This window comes from Saccopteryx leptura, chromosome 1, assembly GCF_036850995.1.
Source record: "Saccopteryx leptura isolate mSacLep1 chromosome 1, mSacLep1_pri_phased_curated, whole genome shotgun sequence".
Classification (NCBI taxonomy): Eukaryota; Metazoa; Chordata; class Mammalia; order Chiroptera; family Emballonuridae; genus Saccopteryx; species Saccopteryx leptura.
The window spans coordinates 237,969,032-237,995,805 of NC_089503.1; the positions used below are offsets into that span (position 1 = coordinate 237,969,032).

General features: G+C 37.9%; 2 protein-coding genes and 1 pseudogene across 3 annotated transcripts in view; 1 reads left to right on the top strand and 2 right to left on the bottom strand.

Moving 5' to 3' along the window:
• Positions 1-6,230: 6,230 nt before the first annotated feature.
• The window catches only part of HPGD (15-hydroxyprostaglandin dehydrogenase), a 33,401-nt gene continuing 12,857 nt past the window's right edge, over positions 6,231-26,774 (bottom strand). For both annotated transcript variants that reach the window (XM_066387966.1, XM_066387958.1), the window contains 3 exons: positions 12,263-12,339; positions 9,485-9,648; positions 6,231-8,313 (listed from right to left, as the gene is read on the bottom strand). In XM_066387966.1, the coding sequence (XP_066244063.1) occupies positions 8,175-8,313; positions 9,485-9,648; positions 12,263-12,339 (380 nt within the window). In that variant the 3' untranslated portion in view covers positions 6,231-8,174. The remainder of the gene's footprint in view (positions 8,314-9,484; positions 9,649-12,262; positions 12,340-26,774) is intronic.
• CTSB (cathepsin B) overlaps positions 12,986-26,774 on the top strand; it is a 698,317-nt gene continuing 684,528 nt past the window's right edge. Inside the window, exon 1 of the mRNA XM_066387947.1 lies at positions 12,986-13,076. The gene's annotated coding sequence lies outside the window, so the exon portion shown is untranslated. The remainder of the gene's footprint in view (positions 13,077-26,774) is intronic.
• On the bottom strand, positions 15,619-22,193 carry LOC136389749 (keratin, type I cytoskeletal 18 pseudogene; annotated as a pseudogene).

Here is a 26,774-nt window from a genome sequence, read left to right on the forward strand (position 1 = left end):
GGTGGTTTTGTTGATAGTCTTAATGAGATTTAATAAAAAATAAAAAGTTAAAAAAATAAAAAATTGAAAAAAGTTGTTTTTTTTTAAAAAAATTAATAATGAAATAAAGAAAAATAAAATAAAATAAAAATTTAAAAAAAGGAAATTATTCCCCCCCTCCTTTTTTTCTCTCCTCTCCTCTCCCCTCTTTCTTGAGAAAATCTTGTGGTGAACTGTGAATTATATTGTATTTAATAGAACAAACAATGCCTGTAATGGAGGGCCTGAATTGGGGAAAAGTAATAAAGGGGCAAGAAAAATAAATAAATAAAAAAAAGGGGTGGGGGTATGGACCCACAAAAAGCAAATAATGAAAAAATTTGGATCAAGAATAAAATGATTTGCGTTTAGGTGTTGGTTGACTAAGAGTTATGATGAAAGGAATAAGAGGGAAACAGGAAAATGGGGGGACAAATTAAAAAGTTACTATTGCATTTAGTGGAACAAGGGCTTGATAAAATGGAGAGCCAGGGATGGGAGCACTGCTAGTGAGTTAAAAAGGTGAAGTAAAACCCCCCCAAAATGCCACAAACATAAGTTTGAGTCCCAGATAAAATAATTTGTTTGTTATTGAGGTTTGAATGAGAGGAGATGTAAAGGAAAAAGGAAGAAACTAATATAGAGGGAGAAAAGAAGAGAGAGAGAGAGAAAAAAAGAAGGAACCACTAAAAGAAGAAAAAAGAAAAAAGAGGAGAGAGAGAGAGAGAGAGAGAGAGAGAGTTAAGGGTTTTGGAGTGCAACCCTCATAGAAAGGAAGAGGAAAGAAAAGATAATGGGAGATGTAACACTTATGGGTAGTGTAGTTCAAGGAGAGGAGAGAGTAAGACCAGTAGGGAGTTAAATGACCAAATTGGAGGAGGAAAAAAAAAAAGAAAAAAGAAAAAAGAAAAAAAAAATCAAGGATGAAGATAAGAGAAACAAACGAACAAATATAATAAAATGGGATAGGTTATAAAGTCTGCGGATTATTCTGATTTTGAGAGGTTATCTTCTTGCTTTTTCTTTTCTCTCCCTCTTCCTGGTCGGTAACTCTGTACCCTGGGTTCTGCCCCTTTGGCATGCTCAGGTAGAGGTTTGCAGTTGATAAGTCTCTATGGCGATGTCATGTATTGTGCTTCAGTCTCGTTGGCAGTCGAGGCTCATTAGCGTTTATAGGCTCCGACAGTGAGAGAGTCCGTGTTCCAGGAGCCTCTCTCCTAGTCTTTCCTTCCTCAACCAGCAGCCTGAGAATCCAGTTTTGGGGTTGCTGCTGCCTCTGCCTGGATAGTAAGAGGCTCAAAGAGCTGGCAACTCCCCACTCTTATCTCCACTCAGCACAGGGCTCTGGGTAAGACTCAGTCAGTCAGAGCTGCTAGCATAATCAGCCGGGGCTTTCGCCTACTCAAAGACCTCTGGCTCTGTCACTCTGTCCAGTAACATGGGCGGGTCTGCGCGCGCAGACCAGGATGTTAGACCGGAAGTCTCGCCCTCTGAGTGAAACCCCCCACCTGCACTGAAAAGTTCCAGTGTTGGAATTGGCTCTCGCTCATCCCCGTGTGCGGCTTTTTCAAGGCGCTGGGGCAGCCCGTGACTCCACCCTCGGCCCACACAAAGGCCCCCGACTCTGCCCCTCCGTGGGACAACATGGGCTCCCACTCCGGAGGTGCTGGGAGGAGTCTCCTTCCCACTCTCCGTGCGTGCAGACCAGGATGTGAGGCCGGAGTCTTGCCCTCTGAGTGAAACCTCCCGCCCGCACTGAAAAGTTCCAGTGTTGGAATTAGCTCTCGCTTCCTCCCCTTGTGCAGCTCTCCCCGGGTGCTGGGGCAGCCCGGAGGCTTTCGGCCCACACAAAGGCCTCTGACTCTACCTCTCTGTGGAGTAACACGGGCGCACCCTCCGGGGGCTTTGGAAGGAATCTCTCGCCCACTATGCGCCTACCAGGGGATCAGGTAAAATGCCCGCCCCGCTTGTCTTTCTTTGTCTGGGTTTGGTGCAAGTGTTAGCTGTATTGCCCAGGTTGTCACAGGAACAGTTTTTCCTTGGCTTGGATCTCCGTGCCACAGCCTGGTTCGGCCGTTTGTGCCGCGGCCTGGATCTATTCACCCTCTTTGCCCACCTTAGTTTCTATATTCTCAGTTTCCAGTGAAAATCGCCCTGTTTAGGTTAGTGAGGAAGGCGGAGCATTTCTTACTCCCTATTTCCTTCGGGGTTTGGTTATATATTTAGCCAATTTTTCGCTCGATCATACCTTTGGGTGTATTGCGAAACATCTGGAGGCTCCAAGGATAGGTTTTTCTGTTTCTGGTTGAAGATCTTGTTGAGGTTTGGGGGAGATTTATCGGTATCGCTTCCTACTCCGCCATTACTCTGACGTCATCCTTCAGTCTATATATTTTTAATTCAATGATAGAAATTGTGTATGTAAAATTAGAGAAGCTTTGGATAATAATTTTTCTCCAGAGAAGGTTTTTATTGGCTTATGGTAGACAAGTAAAATAGTAGTGCATTGGCTAAATTTAATAAGAAATCATGCTCATTTGAATCTTGGTTTTAGTCTTTGCAAAGCCTGGTCTCTATTTCTGATTTGCCTTTACTTATAAAGTATAGTCTTTAGGGGCCTCAAATGAAAGCCTGGGAGATTTACTATACCCTCATAATTATAAAACACACAATTTTTTCCTCTCTCACATGTAATCTGGTGAGAGTTATGCTTAGTTCTTTTCATCTCCTAGTAGCCATTTTATACTCAGTCTACCTCTCAAACCAAGCTGCCTGTGGATTGTTGAATGGTTTGTAGTGAAACTAATTCAGATCTTTATTTTCTGTACTTACTTTCTTTCTGTAATCTTTTCTTCTCAAATTCTGGTGTCTGAGTAGTCCTAAACTCTAATTTTTTCCCAGCCAAGAGACACTTTAATTCTGTTTTATTCTACTTCTCTACAATTTAGTAGCCATGCTCTGCTCAGTTTCTAAGCATCTCTGTGAATTTAAAAATTGGCCTCACTTGACCTGTGGTGGCACAGTGTATAAAGCACCAACCTGGAATGCTGAGGTTGCCAGTTAGAAGCCCTAGGCTTGCCCATTCAAAGCACATATGAGAGTTGATGCTCCCTGCTCCTCCTCATGCCCTTCTCTCTTTCTCCTAAGAGGAATTTTAAAAAAGAACTACAAAAAAAAATTGTAAAAAAATAAATAAAAATAGAAAATAAATAAAAATTGTCCTCAATGGAAAAGTAGCAAAAGCACTCATTCATTTTAGTGAGCTTCTCTTTGCTCCAGCATCTTGGTCCCTCAAATTCTGATTCCCTGGATAAGCTTTCCTATGTCATTAATGGGATTTATTTTTTTAAATTTGATCATTTTTAGTTTTATTTTTCTTTATTTCTCCCTTTCTTGTTTTCTTTCTTTTCCTTCTTTCCTTCCTTCCTTTTTTTTTAATTTTCTGTCATTTCTTTCTTTTACTTTCTCTCCTTCTCTTTCTTTCTCTCTCTTTTTTTTCCCAACAAAGCCAGAAGCTACTTGGTAATTTTTATGTTATTAAATATACTCTATTTTAATGGGTTTTCTCTTTTAGGATTTTCACTTATTTTCTATAATATCTGTTTTCAGAGCCTGCCTGCTTCAGGTAGCATTTGTTGCATATTCATGTCACAGTGCTGTGGGTTGGCAGTTTGGGCTGGGCTTGGCTGAGCAGCTAGTCAGACTTGGCTAATCTTGTATGGGGCTTACTCAAGTTATCTGCCACTGGCTGCTAGGTTGGCTAGGACCTGGATGATTAACGTGTTTTGGTTCTTCTCTGTGTGGTCTCTCATCCACTAGCAAGTTATCCTCATACTTGTTCTTGAGGTGGCAAAATTCCATACACAAAAGCAGAAGCAAACATTCACAAACCTCTTCAGAAATCACACAATATTGATTCTCCTGCATTATTTTGAGAAAGGTCATAAGGCCAGCCCATTTTCAAGGGATGGAGAAATAGATCCCACCTCTTGGGAGAAGCTACAAAGAGTTGTGGTTATATTCTTAATCCATACCACTTGTTAAAGACATCTTAAATTCTATTCTGTCTGTTGGAGTTTTTTATATCCACTGCAAATAATGATAGTTTTTTTTTTTCCTTTCCAATTCTTACACTGCCATTTCCTTTCATAGCATGATTGCGCTGAGTAGACCATCCGGGACAATTTCACATAAAAGCAGTCCATATCACCACAAGAACGCTATAGGTAAAACACTGTGCTTACAACAGAGCTCTATGGTTGTAACTAGCTGTCCCTCCCCTTATATTCCTTTCCCGTCTATCAGTTTCTTCTCCATCTTTGTCTGAAAGTGGTGTGTGCTTTTGGCTCACCATGTCTGCATGCTCTGGATTGAAATCTTTTCTTTTTCGTGAATAATTCCATTTTGGTGGTAGAATACCTAGTCATTTTTGTTTTCCAGTTGACACTGGGTTGTATCACCATTCTATGTTGGACTCTTTAGTCCTCTTCCAATGTTCTTGTAACCAGTAGATTCTTCTGGACTTCAATGAAGTTTTCCAAACCAGACTTTAATCAATATATATCATTACTAATATCTACATACAACACAATATATTAAAACATGTGTGTATAAATTTTGCCCCCAAATTGTTCAGTAAATATTTATTGAATGAGTGAACATATGTGTGGAAGTGTTACTTAAAAACTGAGGGTGGGGGATAGTTTAATGGTTCAAAGTTAAACTTACAAATCCCTTGGCCTGGCGTGCAGGAGTCCTGGGTTCGATTCCCGACCAGGGCACACAGGAGAAGCGCCCATCTGCTTCTCCACCCCTCCCCCTCTCTTTCCTCTCTGTCTCTCTCTTCCCCTCCTGCAGCCAAGGCTCCATTGGAGCAAAGATGGCCCAGGCACTGAGGATGGCTCCATGGCCTCTGCCTCAGGTGCTAGAATGGCTCTGGTTGCAACAGAGCAATGCCCCAGATGGGCAGAGCATCGCCCCCTGGTGGACGTGCTGGGTGGATCCCGGTCGGGCGCATGCAGGAGTCTGTCTGACTGCCTCCCCGTTTCCAACTTCAGAAAAATACAAAAAAAAAAAATTTTAGTGTAACTATATGCTAATGATGAAATTTTAGTGAAAAGAATTAGAAGTGGTACTATTAAGTTTAAATGGAGTTATAGGATTAAAACAGTAACATAGAAATTCAGAAATGAAGGCTGTCTGGAGGCAATGATCACAGTCAATATTAAATCAAGTGAGTTTTGACTGTTTTCACTTTGACACACAATACAAAATATATTTTACATTGAGAATGAGAACAATCAGATATGCATGCAGTGTCTGCTGCATTTTCTTCTATTATATCCTATCCAATATGATATAAACAGTTCAGAAATCATGGATCTAGGCATGTATAGGAAGTATGATAGTCTGAAAATTTATCTGGAGGATTAAGGCATAACTAATCCTTTGTTCACTCTTTGTCTTCCTCTACAGAGGTTATCTCTTCTTTTTGTTGGCTTAGCATGTATTCACACACTTTCTAGTAAGAGCAGCATAATTATTTCCTTGGAAATGATCCCTGTCTTTTCTTAGTCCATAGGGTTCAGGTCAATTTCCTGCCCATCTCTGGTGTCCTCCAACACTCTCCAATCTTACCAGTTCTGGGGGAGATATGTCACTTGGTTCTGGTCAAGCAGAGTAGCCATCTCTGACTACAAGGAATGTCTTATTAATTGGCATGTAAGCTAAAAAAGGCAAATGAACTCTGTTGCCAAAAACAAGTTCTTGTTTTGCCATATGGGAAGCTGGTGAGAATCAGGCCATAGATTCTGGAAGCATCATCTGGAGAAAGCTGCCTGGGAGGAAAGCCAAGAAGAAGAGATGGAGGACTGATGACATTTGTGACCTTGGATCCAGTCACCTTTTCCAATGCACTAGTAAATATGTCTTTTGTAATATTAATGTAAGAGAAAAGCTACCCATCAAATGACATATAGTATGTGAAAAGATTTAAATTTTATTAAAAATGGACACTTTTAGACCTCTTCTCTGTCCTAAATTTATGAACAAATAGAACAAAAACAGAAATCATTACAAAATCACTTATACCTTAAACAGTGCTGCAAGTATCTAAAATTATTTTTATATGAGAAAAATAAGTTTGTTGGACATTTCAATGTTATTATTAAACCTCAATCTTCCTTCAGTGTCCACACATTTTTAGTTTTGCTCCTCAGTGAGCCCTACTTTGTTTATTAGGAAAACACATTTTAAAATACATATTATTCACATTAGGATTTTCACTGAAAAATACAATGAAGGAAACTAAAAATCCCCACTCCCAATTTAATATTTATTTTTTTCTCAGCCAGTATATAGAGGTATCATATAACATTATAGATTTATTTAAATCTATTTATAAAAGATAAATTTTTAATGTAAAATAACTTTTAGAATAAAATCACTTTTTTTAGAATAAAATCACTTCTTAGTTCTACTCAATTTTAAATGTCTGCATAGTTTATTGATTTGAAAAAAATTTAATCAAAGTATAAAGTATATTGAAAGCTGCCAACACAAAGAATTATCCACAAATGAAAAGTTTAAGCTACAGCTTTGAATATTACAATGGGAAAATATATACAATAAATGATATGACACATACAGTATCCATTATTCATTGATTGGTCACTGTAACAACGTATGAACAAGTCTGTGCTTAAGTATTTATATAACTTATCTCTATTAGACGTTTACTGATGTTCATTTCTTGTTGTGTTTTTAAAATATCTTATGTGAAGATCTAAACAATAGTTACTCATATTCAAATTCCTTCTTAAAAGTGAAGGTAATGTGTTCTCTGTGGCAGAATTAAAACAGAGCATCATATGGCAACACTCCAGTATTCCTAAGAAATATTTATTTATCTCACATAGTTCCAAGCTGAGAGCTTTAGAGTTAACAAATGGAGTGGATCACTTATAAGTGAAAGAGGAAATGATTGAATTAGAAATGTGCTTTCACTATTATTAACATTAACTATTGCTTGCAAATAGGGTTACCCAAAGCAGGTGTATTTAATGATCCTATCTTAAAATACCTGACAGAGAAGACAGGAAAACATCACAGCTATTTTTACCTCTTGCGATTATGGCTTTGAGCAAATAAAAACATTTACAGCGAGGCTGAAACAAAATTGTTTTCTTCTCCTTAATATCTATATATAGAACTCTAAGTAACTTCTGGAAATTAGAGGACAAAAGTTCCATTGAAAAGTAGGCACTTTTGAAATTGGTACAAATAAACAAAGAAGTAATCTGAAAAATATTGCATTTGTATTTTTTTTCTTAAGGAGCCTATCTTAAATATAACATTTTAGGAGCACTATCTTTTCCTGCTGTAACTATTAAATATTTTATTCCTGAGATTTTTGGAATCAATTAAATTCTTAAATTTAGCAAAGAGAAAAGAAATATTTTTCCCAGATGTGAAGCTGAACTGTGAATCAACATTTCAGCCAGTTACTTTGCGTAGTTTTTCCATACATCAGATTTTTCATTTGGGATATATTCACACTGCAATATTTTGTTTAACTGCTAGGCTCAAAACATGCCACATCATTAAAGAGCTGAAATGCTCAGCTGAAAGATGGTATATAAGTAAAAGTTATAGTTACTAAAGATTTGCCATTATAGGTAGCTCCCTCTTTTAAAATGCTACTATCGAAACAAAATGAGGGTTTTTTAAACATCTGGTTTGATTTAAATAACAATTCAAGTATCTCTTTTAAACTGATGTTCTGAAAAACATTAATATTCATGAATCATGAAATTAAATACAGTTTCTGTAAAGTAGAATATTTCTTGAATATCCTTTGTTTTAATTATTACATAGACTGTAAGGATCAAAATCTAGTTTGGTCCACATCATATTTTTAACAGTTCCTAATTTTTTCATCCATATACTTGACTATTTGTTTCTCAGTCTTTTGGCTATGATCAAGTGCATATACTTGACTAATCATGTAGGGAAAGATCAGTATCAAATTTATTAAGGAAAGCATTGAACAATAACATTTCATTAAAAAGCTATATTCAAACAAAGATAAGGTCTGAATATGGTCTGAATGTAAGTCACTTGTGCTTATTTTCAGTTATGGCTTATATATAAGATGTTCACTGAGCTTCTACATGAAATGGAGTTGTATCGTAGTCTTGGAAATGAATTCCCTTAGAAGTTGTGATCTTCATAATAGCTCCATTTAAAGAATCATCTTCAATAAGTGTTATTAATCCACAGGCAATCATCGATGGGCTAAAAGTAAAGGAAACATTGGTGTTTTAGAACGAAAACTTGAGACTTTTCAGTTCATTTTTGAGTTACTTTCTCAGCAGGAGATTTTTTTGTTAAATTTATTGGGGTGACATTGTTTAATAAAATTATAAATATTTCAGGTGTACAGTTCTATAATACATCATCTGTAGACTATAATGTGTGTTCACCACCCCAAGTCAAGTCTTCTTCCATCACCATTTATCAAGTTACTTTTGAGTAATCTACTATTTTTAACATGTAGTAGGGAAATGTGTATCAGGAATTATTGTTATCTCCATTTTTTATTCAATTAGATATTAACTAAATTATCTGATAAATTTAAATGTAGATTTCCATGCCTAATCTTCTGTCATCTTGACAGGAAGGATTTATGGATTTATACTTATTATTTACATTGACAAAATTATTGTTTTGTTATCTTGATCCTATCAGATCTTAGACTCATCAGATAGAAATGTTCTTAGAGTTGAAATAGGAAGAATTAGGCTGACATTTATATGAATGTCTATTATTAATTTGTTGCTCTTTTAAACACTTTAATGTATCAACTTAGTTTTAGACTTTCAAAAGCCCCCTAAGTTTGTTTTAGTATTATTTCCACTTAACATGTGAGAAAACTGATCTTAGCGGGTAAGTTCATGGTTAGAGGTGGAGCCAGGATTTGATCCCAGGGGGTCTGATTCTACCAGCCTGATAGCTGTGAGTTTGTACTGTCCACCTCCAGCTGCTCTAACTCAGACATTGCTCACCAAACACGTGTGTTGATCCACTGCTTATAATGAAAATGGTTTAAGTTAGGGAGCCATATAAAATTTTATAAGGGGTATGTGTAAATATTGTTTGGAATGTAGGCAGATAATCATTGCTTTTAAAGGTAACTGAACATCACCTTTTTAATTAAACAATATCTGCTTATGGTTGAAAGTATTAATGATGCATTGTCTATATCTTAAAGCAAAATTCCTAACATATAAACACATTTTATTCAGAAACCCAGAAAAAATATTTTCTTTCAGAGACTTTGCCAAGCCAAAACTTTGAAGCTTATTTCTCCCCTTTTATTTAAAACCTTATTTCCCCCTTTTTTATTGCTTATGTATAGATAGTACTTTGCTCCACCATATAAAAAGACAAGTATAGTTTTACTTACTCCAAAACCCCATAATATTTCATCATATCCTTGATGTGATCCTTATATTCTATATATTGTCCCATGTTTTCTTCTTTTTCAATGGATTCGAGGATGGGCGTATTAACAAAGCCTGGGCAAATGGCATTCATTCTCACTCCACTCTTCATAAGATTAGCAGCCATCTGTCAATTGGAAGTAGAAGGTTGCAGGTTTCAATAGTTTAGTAAACGTACAGCATAGGACAAACTGATAAGCCTATTCTAAAGACTCTAATATGAAACATGCTAGTCAAATATCCTTCTGGCTTTGTAACAATGACAATGTTAAAGTTGGCTGGTAGCAGAAAGTAAGAGAACATGTATCTAAAGATCTGAATTAATTTCTGAAAGCCTCACCTAATTAATTTTTTTAAAAAAATCAATATTACTTACTGGCCAACTCCTGAAAATACTTAATTATCTAAGGCTGCTGCTCTCTTATCTACTGAACTCAGCCAGAACCTGAAGGTAGGAAGTTGAGGTTTAAAATTAATATCCTGAGTTTTCTTTCAAAGATTAGATTTATATGACAGAATATTTGCTTAAAAATACTGTTAGTGGAAAGTTTTAGGACTTTGTTTCTAAAAAATACTTCTAATTATCTGGAAGACAATTTAAGTATTTTCAGACTAACAATCTTTGGCTGCATTTTCAACCTACTGACTTTATTTGAACTGTTTGTAAAACAAAATGTAGTTGATTATCTGAGGATTCTATTTTCTTACTTACTAAAATCTATTTGTAATCCCCCCAAATCAATACTCGTGGAGCTTTTGGGGTCATTTGTGGACAAGCACAGGGCAGTGAGAAATCTAAGTTGCCCAATGCCAATGTTCCAATTGAAGTCAGACAAAATAACACTCTGTTTTCTTGTTTCAACCGTTCTAACTGTAAAAGGTGTCCTCTTCATGGTGTATTTAGTCCATATTTTTCTTATTTTTGTTTACAATTTTGCTATTTAAAATGCAAGAATAGTGCTGAAATACTGTCTAGTGTTCCTAAGAGGTCTGTGATGTGTCTTACAGAGAAAATACGTGTGTTAGATAAGCTTCACTCAATCATGAGGTATTAGTGCTATTGGCCATTAGTTCAAATGGCAATACAGTACATATTAAATAAGGTATCTTTAAACAGAAATTCACATAAAACTTTAAGCAAAAATTCACATATGTATTGATTGATCAAAATATTGTAACCTCAGGCTTTAACTTCTCTAATTCAGTGTTTGCAAGTGCTTTTATAGAACATAACTAAAAGAAACAAGGAGAATTGACTGTATATGCTAAGCCTCCATGGAGACTGGACAAGTTTCAGTGTTGTAATTGTAAACATAAATAAATTGGAGGTTTTATTATTTAATAGCTTAATGAGATCAATAAAAGCTGAATTAAAGACTGTTTTTGCAAGTTAAATTAAAATGTCCAATCAATTTAAATTAAGATTGTGAGAGCTGCTTATCTTTCTTTTCTGACTGAACATTTACTGGTCACACATCTGTTTTCTTTACCTCCAGTATTTCTTCTGTTCATATTTTTCTCTTCATCTGTCTGGTTTCTCTCTGTGTCTCATCTAGACGAATCACTGCAGAGACTCTCAGTGTCCTCACCTCTTCTACACTTGTCCTCTCAACATATTCTCCAAGTAGTCGCCACTGATGGCTTCACTTTGAATAAAATCTAAGCTCGTTACAATCCATAAACCCCTCTTGGACAGGCTCCTGCTTACATCTTCAGTCGTTCCTCACCCTACTTACCCCTTGCTTGTCTAGCTTCGTTCAAACTATGTACCTTCTTCTCAGTTACTATGAAAAGGCAAACATTCCCATTTTACATTATCTATTCATGTGGTCAATTAGGTCTAAAATATACTCTTTAAAGTCCTGAACACCTTTCATGCTAAGCATGCATTGAGACGTCATCCTCCACTACCCTACCAAGTGATTTCCTGCTCCACCCCTTCTGCCCGCCCCCACGCTCTCCCTCATTTTATCGCATCTGCAGTGACATGTAGTGACTGGAGCACACTGCAAAGTCTATTTAAGGAAGGCTGAAATTAATATTTTTTAGATTTGGAGTCAATTTTAAAATAAAAGGCTATCTTCTCATAATTTAGCATTAGGATATTTTCTAATAGCACTTCATTTTAAAATGATCTATTCTTTATTTGTTCCTTTATGTGATCTTAAACTATTTTTTATAATAAAGATTGAGGTAAAATATATTTCTTTTCTCCTTTTTATTGAATTTATTGGGGTGACACTGGCTAACAAAATTTACCTAGGTGTTGGGTGCACAGTTCTATAACACCTGATCTGTACACTGTACTGTGTGTTCACCCCCAAGTCGAGTCTCCGGCCATCACCATTTATCCCCCCGTACCCTTCTCCACCTCCGTTCCCCACTCTACCGGCAATCACAACGCTGTTGTTGCATCCATGAGTTTTCTCTTTTTTACCCAATCCCTCCACCCCTGCCAGACACCTCTCTCCTGCCTACAGCAATCAGCCTGCTTTCTAGCAGTCTGTCTCTATTTGCTTATTAGTAGTTTATTTCATTCATTGGATTCTACATATGAGTGAAATCACATGGTGCTTGTCTTTCTCTGACAGGCTTATCTCACTAAGCATAATCTTTTCACTGGGCGTATCTTTCACTCAGATGTATTGAATTCTGAATGCATTCCCCTTGACTGTATAGAACCCATGCTACATATATGAACACAGAGAGAAAAAGCAAGACTGTGGTTGTTATATCCTCACCGCTGCTGAGCGTGTGAATCCAACTATGCCATGCTTTGAAGCACAATAGACAGGCTGTTGGGCAGCCGGCATGAGTCCTAAAGCAAACACAAAATTTAAACAATTTTATTAAACAATAAGCAGACAAAACCCAATAATTGCTATGCACGTGGATAATTTGTAACTGTTCACTTAAAATTAATCTAGAAAGTACACTGAAATAATCATCAGACAACTTCGTAAAACTCATTAATCTTAGCATGATTCATTCCTTCCATGATCTCTATCCACTGTACTGACCAGAATGCATGGAGATAAGGTATAGCCTACTAATTCAGCCAAGAGTGATCTTTCTGTCAAGAGAAGTCAATGTTATCTAAAACATAAAGAGAATCACCTTTAAATCCAGTAAGTTACCATCTAATTTGCAGCATTTAAGTCTGGATTTTAAAAAGTACACTGCTCACAAAAATTAGGGGATCAGGGAACATGCAGATACTCTAGTACTTTAGCCTTTTGCATAGCGCATTTTCACCAATGAGATAAAAGTTGGTTTTGCATCTCATTTGCATAATCAAACAACTTTCTTTGATTTGGCATTTGCTTTTCTTTTTTTTTAATTTAATTTATTTTATTTTATTTATTCATTTTAGAGAGGAGAGAGAAAGGAAGAGAGAGAGACAGAGAGGGAGAGAGAGAGGAGAGACAGAGAGAGAAGGTGGGGAGGAGCTGGAAGCATCAACTCCCATATGTGCCTTGACCAGGCAAGCCCAGGGTTTCGAACTGGCGACCTCAGCATTTCCAGGTCGACGCTTTATCCACTGCGCCACCACAGGTCAGGCCTTTTTATTATTATTATTATTATTTATTCATTTTAGAGAGGAGAGAGAAAGGAAGAGAGAGAGACAGAGAGGGAGAGAGAGAGGAGAGAGAGACAGAGAGGGCATTTGCTTTTCTGATGTTCTTGTTTAATAATAAAAAAAAAAATCAAATGCTTCTTTTTTTATTTCTTCATATTCATTTTGAAATATCCCCTAATTTTTGTGAGCAGTATATATATAGTCTACCTTGTTAAAGACTTCCAAATGGCTGAAGGAGTTTAAAGTGCTTAAATGGAATTTAGAGATTATTATTTGTCTTCATTATAAATTAGTACCCATTTTCCTGTCACCAACTGCATCTCTAAGTGTTTAAGAAAATTAAAAGTTAACTTCTTTGCATTTTGATCTATAGTACTGCCTCGATCTTCTTACCCTACAACCTTGGAAAAGCAAACCAAAAATAAAAATCTATGGTCTTATTTTATTTCCTTTCATAATCATGTACTCAATAACAGAATTCAAGCAATATTAGAATTTATTTAATTTTCCATATATGCACAATAATAATTAATTAAAAATATGATTAAATTCATGGCCTGGAGAAAAAAGAGTAGTGTTTCCATAGATGTAGGGTGTTTATTCTCCCTTGCCTACTGGTTCAACCCCTCCTCCTGAAAAAAAAACAACCACCCCTTTTTACTTCAGTAGCTATTACTATCAAGATTATTTCTCATAATTGTTGATTCTCTGTCTAATCAACAGTAAGACTTTTAACTAGAACCATTTCTGTACTTTGATTTTTAACTAATTTCTTGAAATAACTCATTTTTACATCTTTCATACCTGATCTCAGCCAAAAGGCTGAGAGGCAAATATTTTCACATTTTTTAAATTTGTGATTTCTGAGTCAAGAGACAGTGATCCCTGATTACTGTAATGTCATTACTATCAAAAGACACGCTAATATGCTCAATTATTCTGCTGGGGCATGCTCATCTCCACCTAGCTAACTAGTCCCGGAACACCACCAATCAGTTGAGTGTGTTGTGCTCAAGTTCTGCAATAAATGCAGACCTTAGCCACTCCCTGGGTGTTTTCCAGGTCTCAATTTATAAAGTATGTTTGCTCAAGAGCAATTTAAATCCTGAGAATGATAGTTCATACATTGTGTATCCACCCAGTGATATCAAAGCACTGTAACAGGTGGTTCTTTTCTTGTTTTGTTTTGTTTTGCTTAAGTAAAATGTGTAAGTTAATTAAGTTCAGCTCTATAAGTCAACGAGAAGTCATGATGCCTGCACAGGGTACACAGTTGTATTCGGAGTTGAGATAAAGGCAATAAATAGTTGAATCAGGCATTGCTGCTTTGTGTTCTTTGAAGTCAGTCACTGTTTTATCCTCTCCTTAAAGGTTTCTGAGACAAAAGCAGTAGGATAGTGTTCACCAACTGCAGGAAATGCAGAGTGCACCTTCATCAGAGATAAGCTAGTTGACACAGCCACAAAAAGCACAAGGATGCTGTTCGTAACTGTTGTCAAAGATGATCTGAAAGGAATTTTTGTTACATATGTGGAGGTACTGAACTTCTGAACCCAAGCTAGTTCAAAGTGTCCCAGAAGTGCCATAAATCAAATAGTGTTGTGTTGTTCCTGTTTAAGAAGCAAGAACAAGACATATACTTTACTTTAAAAGTAGAACTGCAATACAACCAGAATGTGAAGCAACTTGTTTGCATTTTGAAAGTTGTAACATTCTAATGACATCTTCGCTGCTATCCTGCAAAATGCTTACTATTGCATCATTTCACTTTCTGATATTAGATCAAAGGCCACATAAATTAATTTTAGAGGTGCAGAAACTGAGTACCCCTTTTTAGTTATATATTTTACAACTTTATTGAGGTATAATTGACATGCAATATATATTCTGAAATGTGTACACCCATGAAACCACACCACAATCAGGATAATGAACATATCCATAAGTCTCCCCGCGTCCCTTTGTCATCCCTTCTTTCTGCTTTTTCCCTCCCTGTGGGCTACCATCCACTTGCTGCTTTGTGTCACAATAGATTAGTTTACCTTTTCTGGGAGTTTACATAAACGTAATCATACAGTGAAAACTCCTTTTGGTCTGACATCTTTCACTCAGGATAATTATTTTGAGATTCATTCATGTGATAGTGTGTATTAATAGCTCATTTTTCTTTTTCTTTTTCTGAATAGTATTTCACTGTAAGTTTAAACTCATCAATTGTATATGCATTAAGCTGTCGATAGATATGTGGGTTCTTTCCAGTTTGGGGGTATTACAAATAAAAAGAATTCTATTTTTTCAACAAGTTGGAATTAATTTTGTTAAATAGAAAGCTTTTCTTGATCTCCACAGTACATGTAGATTTTAACTGTTGCTTCTTATGTTTATGAAAGGTAGGATGGGTTCGTGATCCACATGCAGTAATTTTTCTCCAACTTGCAAAATGACTTTCTTTTCCCCCCATAATTTCTGAACTTTTTATTGGCCTCCTGCCTCCCTAAGGGGCACTCCACTTTTGCCTTAATGCCCCAGACCTTCAGTGTCTTTGACCTCAGACACCATCCACAATCTTGCAGGGGTGGTCTTGTGGATGGGTTGTACGGAATGGTTGTTGTCCATGGTGTCACCAAAGTCAAAGTCTTCCCCTTCTTCCAGCAGGTGGTGATCTCAGGATGTTCAGCAAGGCCTCCCACTCCTGGGCCTTACGCTGACCATATGCCTGGATCTGAGCCAACTCTGACTCTAGGCACATCAGGACCCCATTAGCTGCTCCATCTGCATGGCATAGCACATCTCCACATCCCTAAGCTGGTCTCCAAACTGACCCTCAGATTTTTTATCAGGTCCAGGCTGATTTCCAAGAACCTGACCATAAAGCTCAGCTCTGTGAGTGTCATCTCAGCAGCTTCTGTTTCAGCGGTCCGTGAGATGACCATTGTCATATTCTCTTCAGTCTTCTGGGTCCAGTAATTCTCTAGAGCCTCTTGGTTCTTCCAAGCCAGCTTGTTATACTGGGTGTGGATGTCCCCATGATCTTGTTGAAGTCCTGAGATTTGGGGGCATCCAACTCCATGGTCAACCTAGAGCTAATGATCTAGTTTTGTAGACCATTTACTTCCTTCTGTGGTTCTCCTTTATGAAGAGCTGCTCCACCTTGAGAGCCTCGATTTCTGTTTTCAGCTGCAGCAGGGTGATGCTGATGTCACTCTCCAAAGACTGGCATATGACCAGCTCTACCTCATACTTGACTCCGAAGTCATCAGCAGCAAGATAGATGTTGTCAATCTGTAGAACAATGTGGGTACTGTCCACAGAACTTGCAAAGATCTGAGCCCTCAGATGCTCGGTGGTATTGAAATAATGCCACCGGTCTCTGATCTGGAGTTTCTTCTTTTTCAGGTATTACTGGATTTTTTCTCTTCAGTCTCCAATTATCAGCCTCCAGGTTTCTCACCCTCTCCAGGAAGGAGGCCAGGTGGTCATTCAGATATTGCATAGTCTCCTTCTAACTCTGGATACCCCCTATGCCAACCATACCCCCAGCCATCCCCCAAACCAAGCTCCAAGACCCCCAACCACCCCATGTGCTGGGACAAAGAGATTTGGAAGCCTGATTCTCTGACCTATGCGTAGACCCTGGAAGAGCTGCTGGCCAGCCTGGCCCCGAGGCTGGGCAACAGCACAGAGCCGAGCGTCCAGTAGGTTGTGGAGAAGCTGGAGCAGGTGCTGAAGCTCACATTGCTCAGGTTCAAGCAGCCCAACTGGCTTTCAGTATAGAGATTTACTATCTCTACCTCAGTTTGCTGCCTTGAGAAGGTAGGTTAAATGGAGGGAGCTCATTTTCAAGCTTTATTTATTTTGACAATGATTGTAGTTGGGGTAAAAATGTCTCAGAACTCAAACATATTCTGTTGGATACATTTTGTCTTCATAAGTACAGTATTATTGCTATTGTGATTTAGCTTCAATATCGGTTAAACATATTTCTGTTACTTACCTTAAACCCACACACCAACATATAATGTTTCTCTGTGCTTCAAATAAAAATGTGCTCTGACACTAGTAATAATGGTCAACACATTGAATTGTGCTGTATGTGCCAAGTGTGCATGGTATGACTTTGGGGACACCATTCATGTAGTAGCTCATATAAACAGTGTCCCCTAATGTTTGTGCAGTTTACAACCTACACAAATACATAGGACAGTCCTCTGGTAGAGGAGAGTGACTAAGCAAAAGAGTCTGAGAAAAGGTGAAGGGATTAAGGATTAATTTATAGACACAGACAACAGTATAGTGATTACCAGAGGGAAGGGGGGAAGGGTGAGGAGAGCTAAAAGAGGGTAAAGGGAAGATAAATAGTAACAGAAGGAGATTCAATTTGGGGTGGTGAACATACAACACAATACACAGATGATGTACTATAGAACTGTACACCTGAAACCTATAAAATTTATTAACCAGTCACCCCAATAAATTCAGTAAAAATTTTAAAAAAGAGAGAGACTGAGAAGGAGACGATGGAGGTAGGAAGAAAACAAGCTCCATGCTGCATCATAGAATTTAAGGATGTAAGTCGTTCAAGAGCCCTAGGGTGGTCACTGTTAATGAGTGCAGAATCCCATAAGAATTACTCTCTGAGATATGAACATGTCTCCATATTACTCATCTAAAAATAGTATCTCTTTTCAACTCACATCTTTCTCTAGCTATCACGTCATTTACTTTGACCAAAAAAAAAAGTGCTCAAAAGAGTTTTCTATTCATCGTCAAGACTCCTCACCTCCCATTTGACCCACACCTCATTCTAATTAGGCTTCCATCTGACCACCCCAGGAAAACAGGTCTTAGGGAGGTTGCCAGTGACCAACGTCTTGCTAAGGCTAACCCTCTTGTCTTCATCTTGCCTGATACCTTCCTTAGCAGCAACCAACACAGTGGACTCTGCCAAAAATAGTAATCATTGAACCACTTTCCTCTACATTTCTACTGGTGTGTCTCTGCCTCACACTCACTAGTAGTTTGTTCTCGTGTCCTTGGTTGGCTCTTTTCCTTGACCAGATCCGTGAATACGCTGGAGAACTCCAGAGTGATGACTAGCCCTCTTTACTTTTTTATGCATACTGTCTCCCTAGGTGACCTTGTCTACTCCTTGGGAGTAAATTCATCCTCTCAGTGTCTCTTTCTCTCTCGCTCTTTGTCTCTATCTTTCTGTTTCTCTCTCTCACACACACACACAATTCTCAGATTTAAATTCCCCATCTCCAGCTAGGGTCTCTTTCTCTGTATTGAGCATCAGAGAAGGAGGTTTGGGTTCTGAATATGTTGCATGAATTTTTCTTCCCTAAAATGTAATGCATGCTAATTCAAAAGGTTTTATAGGGGTGAATTCATTTTAAAAATATGTGTTTGGTACCAATTAAGTGCCCAATAAAATGACATGTTTTAAATACAGTCCATTGAAATCCATAATACTAATGGGAGCATCATCGTTTTATCAGAATGTTACTTCTTACAATACTCAGCCATCTCAAAATGCCCTCTTAATCGAGTTTGTCGAGAGGGGTTATAGCACAGTGGTTTTGGACTCTGGGTGCCAGGCTGGCTGAGCTCAAATCCTGAGTCCACCACACAGCTGTGTTAGCTTTGCAGGGGTAACAGCTGTGTCTGTGGCATTTTTCTCCTCTGAACTAGAGTAGAAATAGTAACTACTGTGAGTCTTGAATGAGCTGATTAACATAAAATACTGAAAACAGGGCCTGGCACATAATAAGCACTACTATTTGCTATTCTTTTTATAAAAATATAAAGTTCAACATTCTTCCTTAAAATGAAACATCTCAGCCTGACCAGGCGGTGGCGCAGTGAACAAAGTGTTGGCCTGGGATGCTGAGGGCCCAGGTTTGAAACCCCAAGGTTGCCGGATTGAGTGCGGGCTCACCAGCTTGAGCATGGGATCAGGACATGACCACTTGGTTGCTGGCTTAGGCCAAAGGTCACTGGTTTGAAACTCAAGGTTGCTGGCTTGAGCACAAGGTCACTGGCTTAGCTGGAGCCCTCCAGGCAAGGCACACATGAGAAAGCAATCAATGAACTGGTGCCCCAGCAAAGAACTGATGCTTCACATCTCTCTTTTTTCCTGCTTGCCTGTCCCTGTCTGTCTGTCTGTCTCTCTCTCCTCTTTATCTCTCTTGCTAAAAATTAAAAAAAGAAGGAAAAAAGAAACATCTCAAAGTCTTGTTTTATTGACTTATTTACCTATTTACCCATCTTGTACCTTCTTATGAATATGTATCTTTTGCACTAAAATGCCATGAATCTGGTACAGAGTCCTAACTTGGTTTGGCAAGCTGTGGACTGTTGTCAATTCTAGTTCAAAAGGATTTACAGAAGTGCATTTATTTAAGATCTATGTGTTTAGTACCTTTCAAGTGCAATGAAGTGGTATTTAAATATACTTTATTGAAATGTCTAAGACCAATGGGAGGACACCTGGTGCAGAGGTAGGGCACTTTATTGGTTGAACAGTCAGATCAACCCTATCCAACTTCAGGAGAGTTTTACCAGTATAATGACACAAGACCAATTAGTTGCTGGAATTATCTGAGTTTTTTAAACTTGCAAATTAATTCCCATATGCACAGGGAACTATTTGTCTTTTTAAAACTTTTATTTACTGATTTGAGAGAGAGAAAGAGAGAAATAGAAAGGGAGAAAAGTAGAAGGAGGGAGAGAGAGGGAGAGAAATGTCGATTTTTTGTTCCATTTATTTATGCATTCATTGGTGCTTCTTGTATGTGCCCTGCCTGGAATCGAACCTGCAACCTTGGTGTATCAGGAAAAAGCTCTAACCAACTGAGCTATAAGTCAGGGTTAGAAACTATTTGTCTTAATGTTAAAAGATTTAAAAGTAACAACAAAACAAAGGATTGTGAAAGTAGTCTTGAAATAAATGTCATTTTGTTTAATGTTGCGAGAAGTCTTTTATTTGAGCTTAAAAATGAATAACATATTTAAAAAGGATAAATTTTCAATACTTATTCTAGGCCCACCACTGCACAAGTTTACTTCTAGAATTGTAAAATGGCTCTCCTCAAAATAAAATGTCTAATTAGGAACATAACTGTAGATTTAGAAAAAAAATACCAAGAGAGGGAGAAATTCTACCCACAAATCAGAGACATACTTTCTATAACCACTCAGGATAATAACACCGAATGGTCACAGACTGATGAGATAATTATAAAAAAATTAAATGCCTGAAAACTACATATATAATTAGAAAAGAAATAAGTCATTTAGAAAAATAAAAAATAATTTCCATTTCCACATTTGTTCTTCCATCTGTAATATTCTTTCTACCCATAATTAAAAGAGAAAACTTTAATCTCTACATCTCATAAAAGATAAAAAGATAAAAAAACAAATTGTGCAGAAAACTGAAATCTGCTCAGACAGGGCAATTATACTGGATCATCAAACATATTTTCTTTTAAATAATAGAAACGTTGCAAATAGACTACACAGAAGTCCTAAAGAAATTCAACTTTGGAAAATAAATTGAGAATCTAAGGGCACTGATCTTTGCCTGACAAACCTGAGCTCAGCAGCAGTGTCTGAAAGCAGAAATCTGAATCCCTAACATTTTCTTTACCATCAAAAACCCCCCCAAAACTGTCTACCCATCTTTCTGTTTTTAGCCATCACTTCTCTAATATGGGGGTAAAAAAGGAGAACTGCTGAGAATCTATTTATCTATGTTTGTGCAGAAAGCTGACTGAAGTAACTGGTGGACTTCCTCATTATGTGATTTTTCCCACATAGTAGAATATTTTATCTGATGCTTTTTCTCCTGGTCTTGTGTTTGTCATTAACAAGTAAATTTTATTATTATTTTAAAGTGAGAGGAGTGGAGATAGTGAGGCAGACTCCTGTATGCACCCCAATTGGGGTCCATCTGGCAACCCTATCCAGGGCCAATGCTCGGGTATCAAGCTATTTTTAGTGCCTAAGGCTGATGTACTCCAATGGAGCCACTCTCAGTACCTGGAGCTATGCTTGAACCAATCGAGCCACTGGTTGTGGCAGGGAGAGAGAGAGGGAAGGGAAAGGGGAGAGAAGCTAATGGTCCCTTCTCCTGTGTGCCCTGACCAGGAATCAAACCTGGGACATCCATACATTGGGCTGATGCTCTATCCACTGAGCGACTGGTAGGGCCAAATTTAGATTTGAAGTGTGGCTTACTATAAAAAGTGGCACCAGTTTTCATAAAACTACTACATCTTTGATAATTAAAATCTTTCCAGAAAGGTAACTTTAAGAATTAACATTGGTAACTCTCAGAATATTGTTGTTCCTTCTATTCCACCAAAATCCACCTTCCTAAAAGTTCAGTCATTGCCTATGCTGAGATGAGCTTCCTAGCCACTCAGAGAATGTCCCAATGCCAACGGGATGCTGGCTCCTCAAAGTGTGGTGGGAGGACCAAAATCAGAATTTCAGGAGTAGAATTTTAGGCCCCACTCCCAGACCTATTGCATCAGAATCTGCAAATGAACCAAGTCCCTGGGTAATATCTGTGCATGTTGAATTCTAGAAGACTATTCATTCCCAAGTAATCCTTTTATCCCCCAGGGCAGGGAGCCCTACATCTTTTATCCATTCCTCAAAAGGCCAATTTATAACCATTTGATCTTTCTTGCTTATTCCTTCCAGTCTGTTTTCTTAATAATTTTAGGCCATAAGACAACAAAATCAATACCATGGAGAACTTCATCAGTACTAAGCAAGAAGGGTGGCTCACAGCTTCACAACAGTTGGCATCCGACCGATTAAGATCCAGAAATGTAGGTTCATCCATTCCATGACATACGGTAAAATGAAGCAAAATAAAGTTGCTTTTATTACTTCTGTCAATCCTCCCTACGTCTTCCAAGTTATGAAGCCTGTTTGATATTAGTTGTTCAGTTATAAGTAGAAGATTTTTACATTGACCTCTAATGTAGAAACTTGTGAAAGTTATACGTGATATCATAGAGTGAATAGTTTCTCACAATGTCCGGAACTTGGCAGTTGCTAATTATGTTAGGCCCCATGCCTAATATCAAGCATAGTTGCAGAGGTGGTACCACGTGGTTTTCTTAATTTCGGTCTGGAGATGAAGGGAAGTGATCCATGTTTCTTGACTGAAATTTCTGGTCTATTGTGGCATTTAAGTCCAACTACTGCTCTTCAGGCTTTGGGAGTCCCAATGTCTTGCAACTCAATACATGTTTCTCTTTAAATGGTCTGTGCTATGCTATTTCATCCTGCCATATTGATACAAGATATTGATTATGTAGCTCTTGGGGTAAAATCTTTGCCTAGTCACATTTTTTTTTTTTTTTTTTTTTTTTTTTTTTAGTGAGAGAGAGACAGACAGAGAGGAGGGGAAAGAGATGAGAAGCATCAACTCAGAGTTGCGTCACTTTACTTGTTCATTGATTGCTTACCATAAGTGCCTTGACTGGGGGGCTGAACTGCTGACCCTTCATTCAAGTCAGTGACCTTGGGCTCAAGCCAGTGACATTGGGCTTCAAGCCAGCGACCATGGGATCACATCAATGATCCCACTCTCAAGCCGGCGACCAGGCACGCAAGCTGGTGAGCCTGTGCTCAAGCCAGATGAGCTTGTGCTCAAGATGACAACCTCAGGGTTTCAACCTTGGGACCTCAGCATCCCAGGTTGACACTCTATCCACTGCACCACCACTTGTCAGGCTTTGCCTAGTTACTTTTACGTCTCCATTTCCTTTCTGTAAATGCACAACATATGTTTGATTAACTTGAACTTATTACTTAAAGTGGTAACTTTAGCACTTCTACCTTAACACAAACTGCAAGCTAATTATATTATTTTAAATAAAACTTATAGCTCAATTGAGTATTTCCCTGGACTGATATTAAAGACATGCTAATAAAAAAATCTATGATTTTCAAGTGACTTAGAGGCATAAAGACTGCCCCCACAACCCCAAGACCTCAGTAGCTGAGTATGGAGGCAGGTGGAAGCAGGATGATAGGCAGATTGTTTTTCCTGCGACAATGGCTTTGTCCATCCCACCGTTTTTTACCAACTAAGTACTGTATATGAGAAGCACACTCGACTCTTACGGGATGTTTTAAGGGAACACAGACATTTAATTATCTGTATTAAACCAGGCTTCACACTCTTCTCTGTTGTTTCCAACATTTTCTCTTTAATAGTTTAGAATCAACGTGACCAAATGAGTGCAGGTTTCTAGATTATGCTTACAAATAACAACTCGGATAGAAATGTCTACGTGGTTACCAATGATCAGTACGACTTCTTCTGGGCCCCCAGACTGGAGCACACCCTTTCCTCAATATGCTGAGGAATCACTCTCCACTCTAAGTACTCATATGTTTTTTAAATGTATTAATTGCATTTGATACTTGGTCTGCGTCTGTGGTCATTACTCATTAACTTCTCTGCCCAAACCAGTGTGTCAAGGTTTTCCTATGACAGCAAAGCACTCTGTTGAACCTATCCAAGAGATCATGGTGATAGACTGGGGACATTCAATGTAACCCACAGCTCCACCTTTAATACAGTGAGCTGCAGGGGGGGGGGGGCAGAACAGGAGAAATTTGCAAGGAAGGAAGCTTTGGAAAACAAAAGGAAGCAAACGAGGAAATACTTTTCCTACAATTTTGTCAATTATACCTCACTAAAGCTGAGTGAAAAATACTTTGACTCCAGAACTCCTGTCTATTGGTCATCTGCCATCTGCCAACATGCTATAACTTCAAGGGTATAAAATTGTTGATAACATTTCTGAGGATATGAAATGTGAAGCTGGAGAGTTTCACATTTATCTTCTTCTATTAACAAAATTCTGAATTTTTGTTAAACTAATCTCATTATGGAAGGAATAGAAGCTCTTGGTGAGTGGATAAAATACAAGACAATAGGTTTTAATACTCTTACTGAGAGGAGGGTACCTCAGTGACAAAGCCCAGCGTGGGTGGAGAGGTAGCAAGGACTGTCCAGGTTGGGCGCTGGCAACAGGAAGCCGTGTAAATGCACCGGGTGTGGAGACCAGGCATTAAGAGAGGGTACCTCCCTTCACACTGATGAAGGTACTGAATCAAGTAGAAGTGACAAAGATAAACTAACCATTATATACAGAGTCACCCTGCCTGTTAGGAAGAATATCAGAAGGAGAAGCAGTTTGGAAGACTATGATACTCACTAAAACCAGAACAATCTCATCATTGAATTATACTCATTCGTTGTTCTAGCTGCATGATTAGAGAAAGATCCACACATGCTTCCAAATACTGGCTCTGAGATAGGTAAGAACAGAATTAACACCCAGAGGTGGGTAGTGAGGTAAACCCAGCTCTTAGAAAATAAAGTGTACCTCTAACTGTGATCCTTAAATTGCCCTTCTCAATCGCATGTTTTGACTGGAGACTTTGGTAAGCTCCCAAAGTTTCCAGGACTTTACTTTGTGGGTCAAATGAGGCAAAAGCTTAGATTTCACTGAAGGTTTAGTAATGTAGTTTTAAGATTGAAGCAGTGGTATACACACACTAGCAGTATTTGACAATCCCTTTTCACCACATTCTGGCCAATCATGAGTAATTTACACTAAATCTGGGTTGATATGATAGCTAAAACATTAAATTTTATTTTTGTTTTCATTTGCATTGTTATGATTACTAATGAGATGGATCATTTAGATCTGTTCTACCTGTTAGCCATTTGTTCTACCAGTTCTATGAATTGTAGGTTTGTGTTTTTGCCCATTTTGTTGAGAATATAAAGGTTTTAATATCAATTATATTAACTCATTATATAGTATTTTTTTCACTTTTCTGTTTAATCTGAAATATTCTACAAAAACAGAGCCATAGATCTCAAGAAAGCTAAGGTACTTTTCTTGTTAATAAATATATTTCACCAGTGTTAAGAATGCATTAAAAAAGATTAAAGTGTCCAAGGGTCCTTAAAATACTAGTAAATTATACTGGTTTAATCATATTGTAGAAATTCAAGGCACTTTTTTTTTTACTTCATAAGCAAAGATAGACTTAGTTAGACAGGTTAACAGACAAACTCATACATAGAAGAATTAGATAATTTAGAGGTTAAGATATAAAAGGTCTCTTGTCATGAATTCCAGCTCTACTGCTTCCTTGATGTAAAAACTAGTGCAAGAAACTCAAACTCTACTGGTACAATTTCCTCATCTACAACCTGGAGATTATAAAATCTATTTCACAGGATTGTTGTATTAAATGAGATCATTGCATACACAATATTTAAAATAGTATCATGTAAACAGTGTATCCTCAGTGGCTCTTAATTATTATACATTTAAATACTTTTATTAGATAAAAGGCAATGCTACAGTGCATTTCTCTATTTATGGTCTTTTATTAAAGCCAGTAAATCTCTTCTGGAGAATCCTAGATTGATCCAACCCCGAGGCCTTCCAGCCTTCCTAAGAAGGAATCAGTACGTCCAGCGGCACAGGCAAAGGGCTCCCGGTACAGTGTCCATGGTTCAAGCTTTGCTAGCCTCTCAACTTGAGAAAGAGAGTCCATGGAATTGTCTCTTCACCACCACCCCAGGATTTTTTACATTTATATTTTAGATCAAACATCAATCATTTTTGTTAATTTCCTAATCATTTATGTAATTTTTCCTCCATTTTATTTTAAAGTCATGTAGATTTTGCCTTGAAAATTTGGTCCTTTCTGAGGCCAAATATCTTACATATTGCCCATGCTTTTACCTTTTAATGTATCCTTAGTATTGAACTGTTATAATTTGTAAGTAGATGTCATATTAGGAATAAAAACCAGATTGTTCTGAAAAAATCATAGAATTCAGTCTATAATAACTTTAGGGATGTCATTTTGCCCTTAAGCAACTCAGAAAATGAGTATATTTTTTTCTTCTTTGAATTTCTAATGAAGGAGATTTCTGTCTCCACGGGTGGCTGGTTGGCAATAATTTCAAGACTATCTGATGCCGCTGGTCGGTGGGCTCAGCAGTAGAGCATCAGCCCAGCGTGTGGAAGTCCCATTTTGATTCCCTATCAGAGCACACAGGAGAAGCAACCATCTGCTTCTCGTCCCTCCCCCCTCCCTTCTCCTTCCACAGCCATGGCTTGAATGAGCAAGTTGGCTCTGGGTGCTGAGGATGGCTTCATGGCCTCACCTCAGGTGCTAAAATAGGTCAGTTGCTGAGCAACAGAGCAGCGGCCCCAGATGGGCAGAACATCAGCCCCAAAGCAGGGGTTGCCTGGTGGATTCCAGTCGGGTCACATGCTGGGGAGTCTGTCTCTCCACCTCCCTGCCTTTCACTTAATTAAAAAAGAAAAAAACAACCATCTGACAATGATTCTCAGATGAATAAGAAAAATGCTGAGAAGCAAGACACTGGCATGGTCACAGATTTCTCCAAACCTCACTGCCTCAGATGTTACCGGAGCTGGGAGGTGAAGGACAAAGTGTGGGGGGTGGTCACCTATTGTGAAATGATTAAACAAACTGAAACCATTCAGATAATTTAAGGAAGTCTCACTATTTTGGACATGAATGATTTAGACTTGCTGTCACTATTGATCAGACTCGTAAAGCTTTGTAATATCCCTTGAACT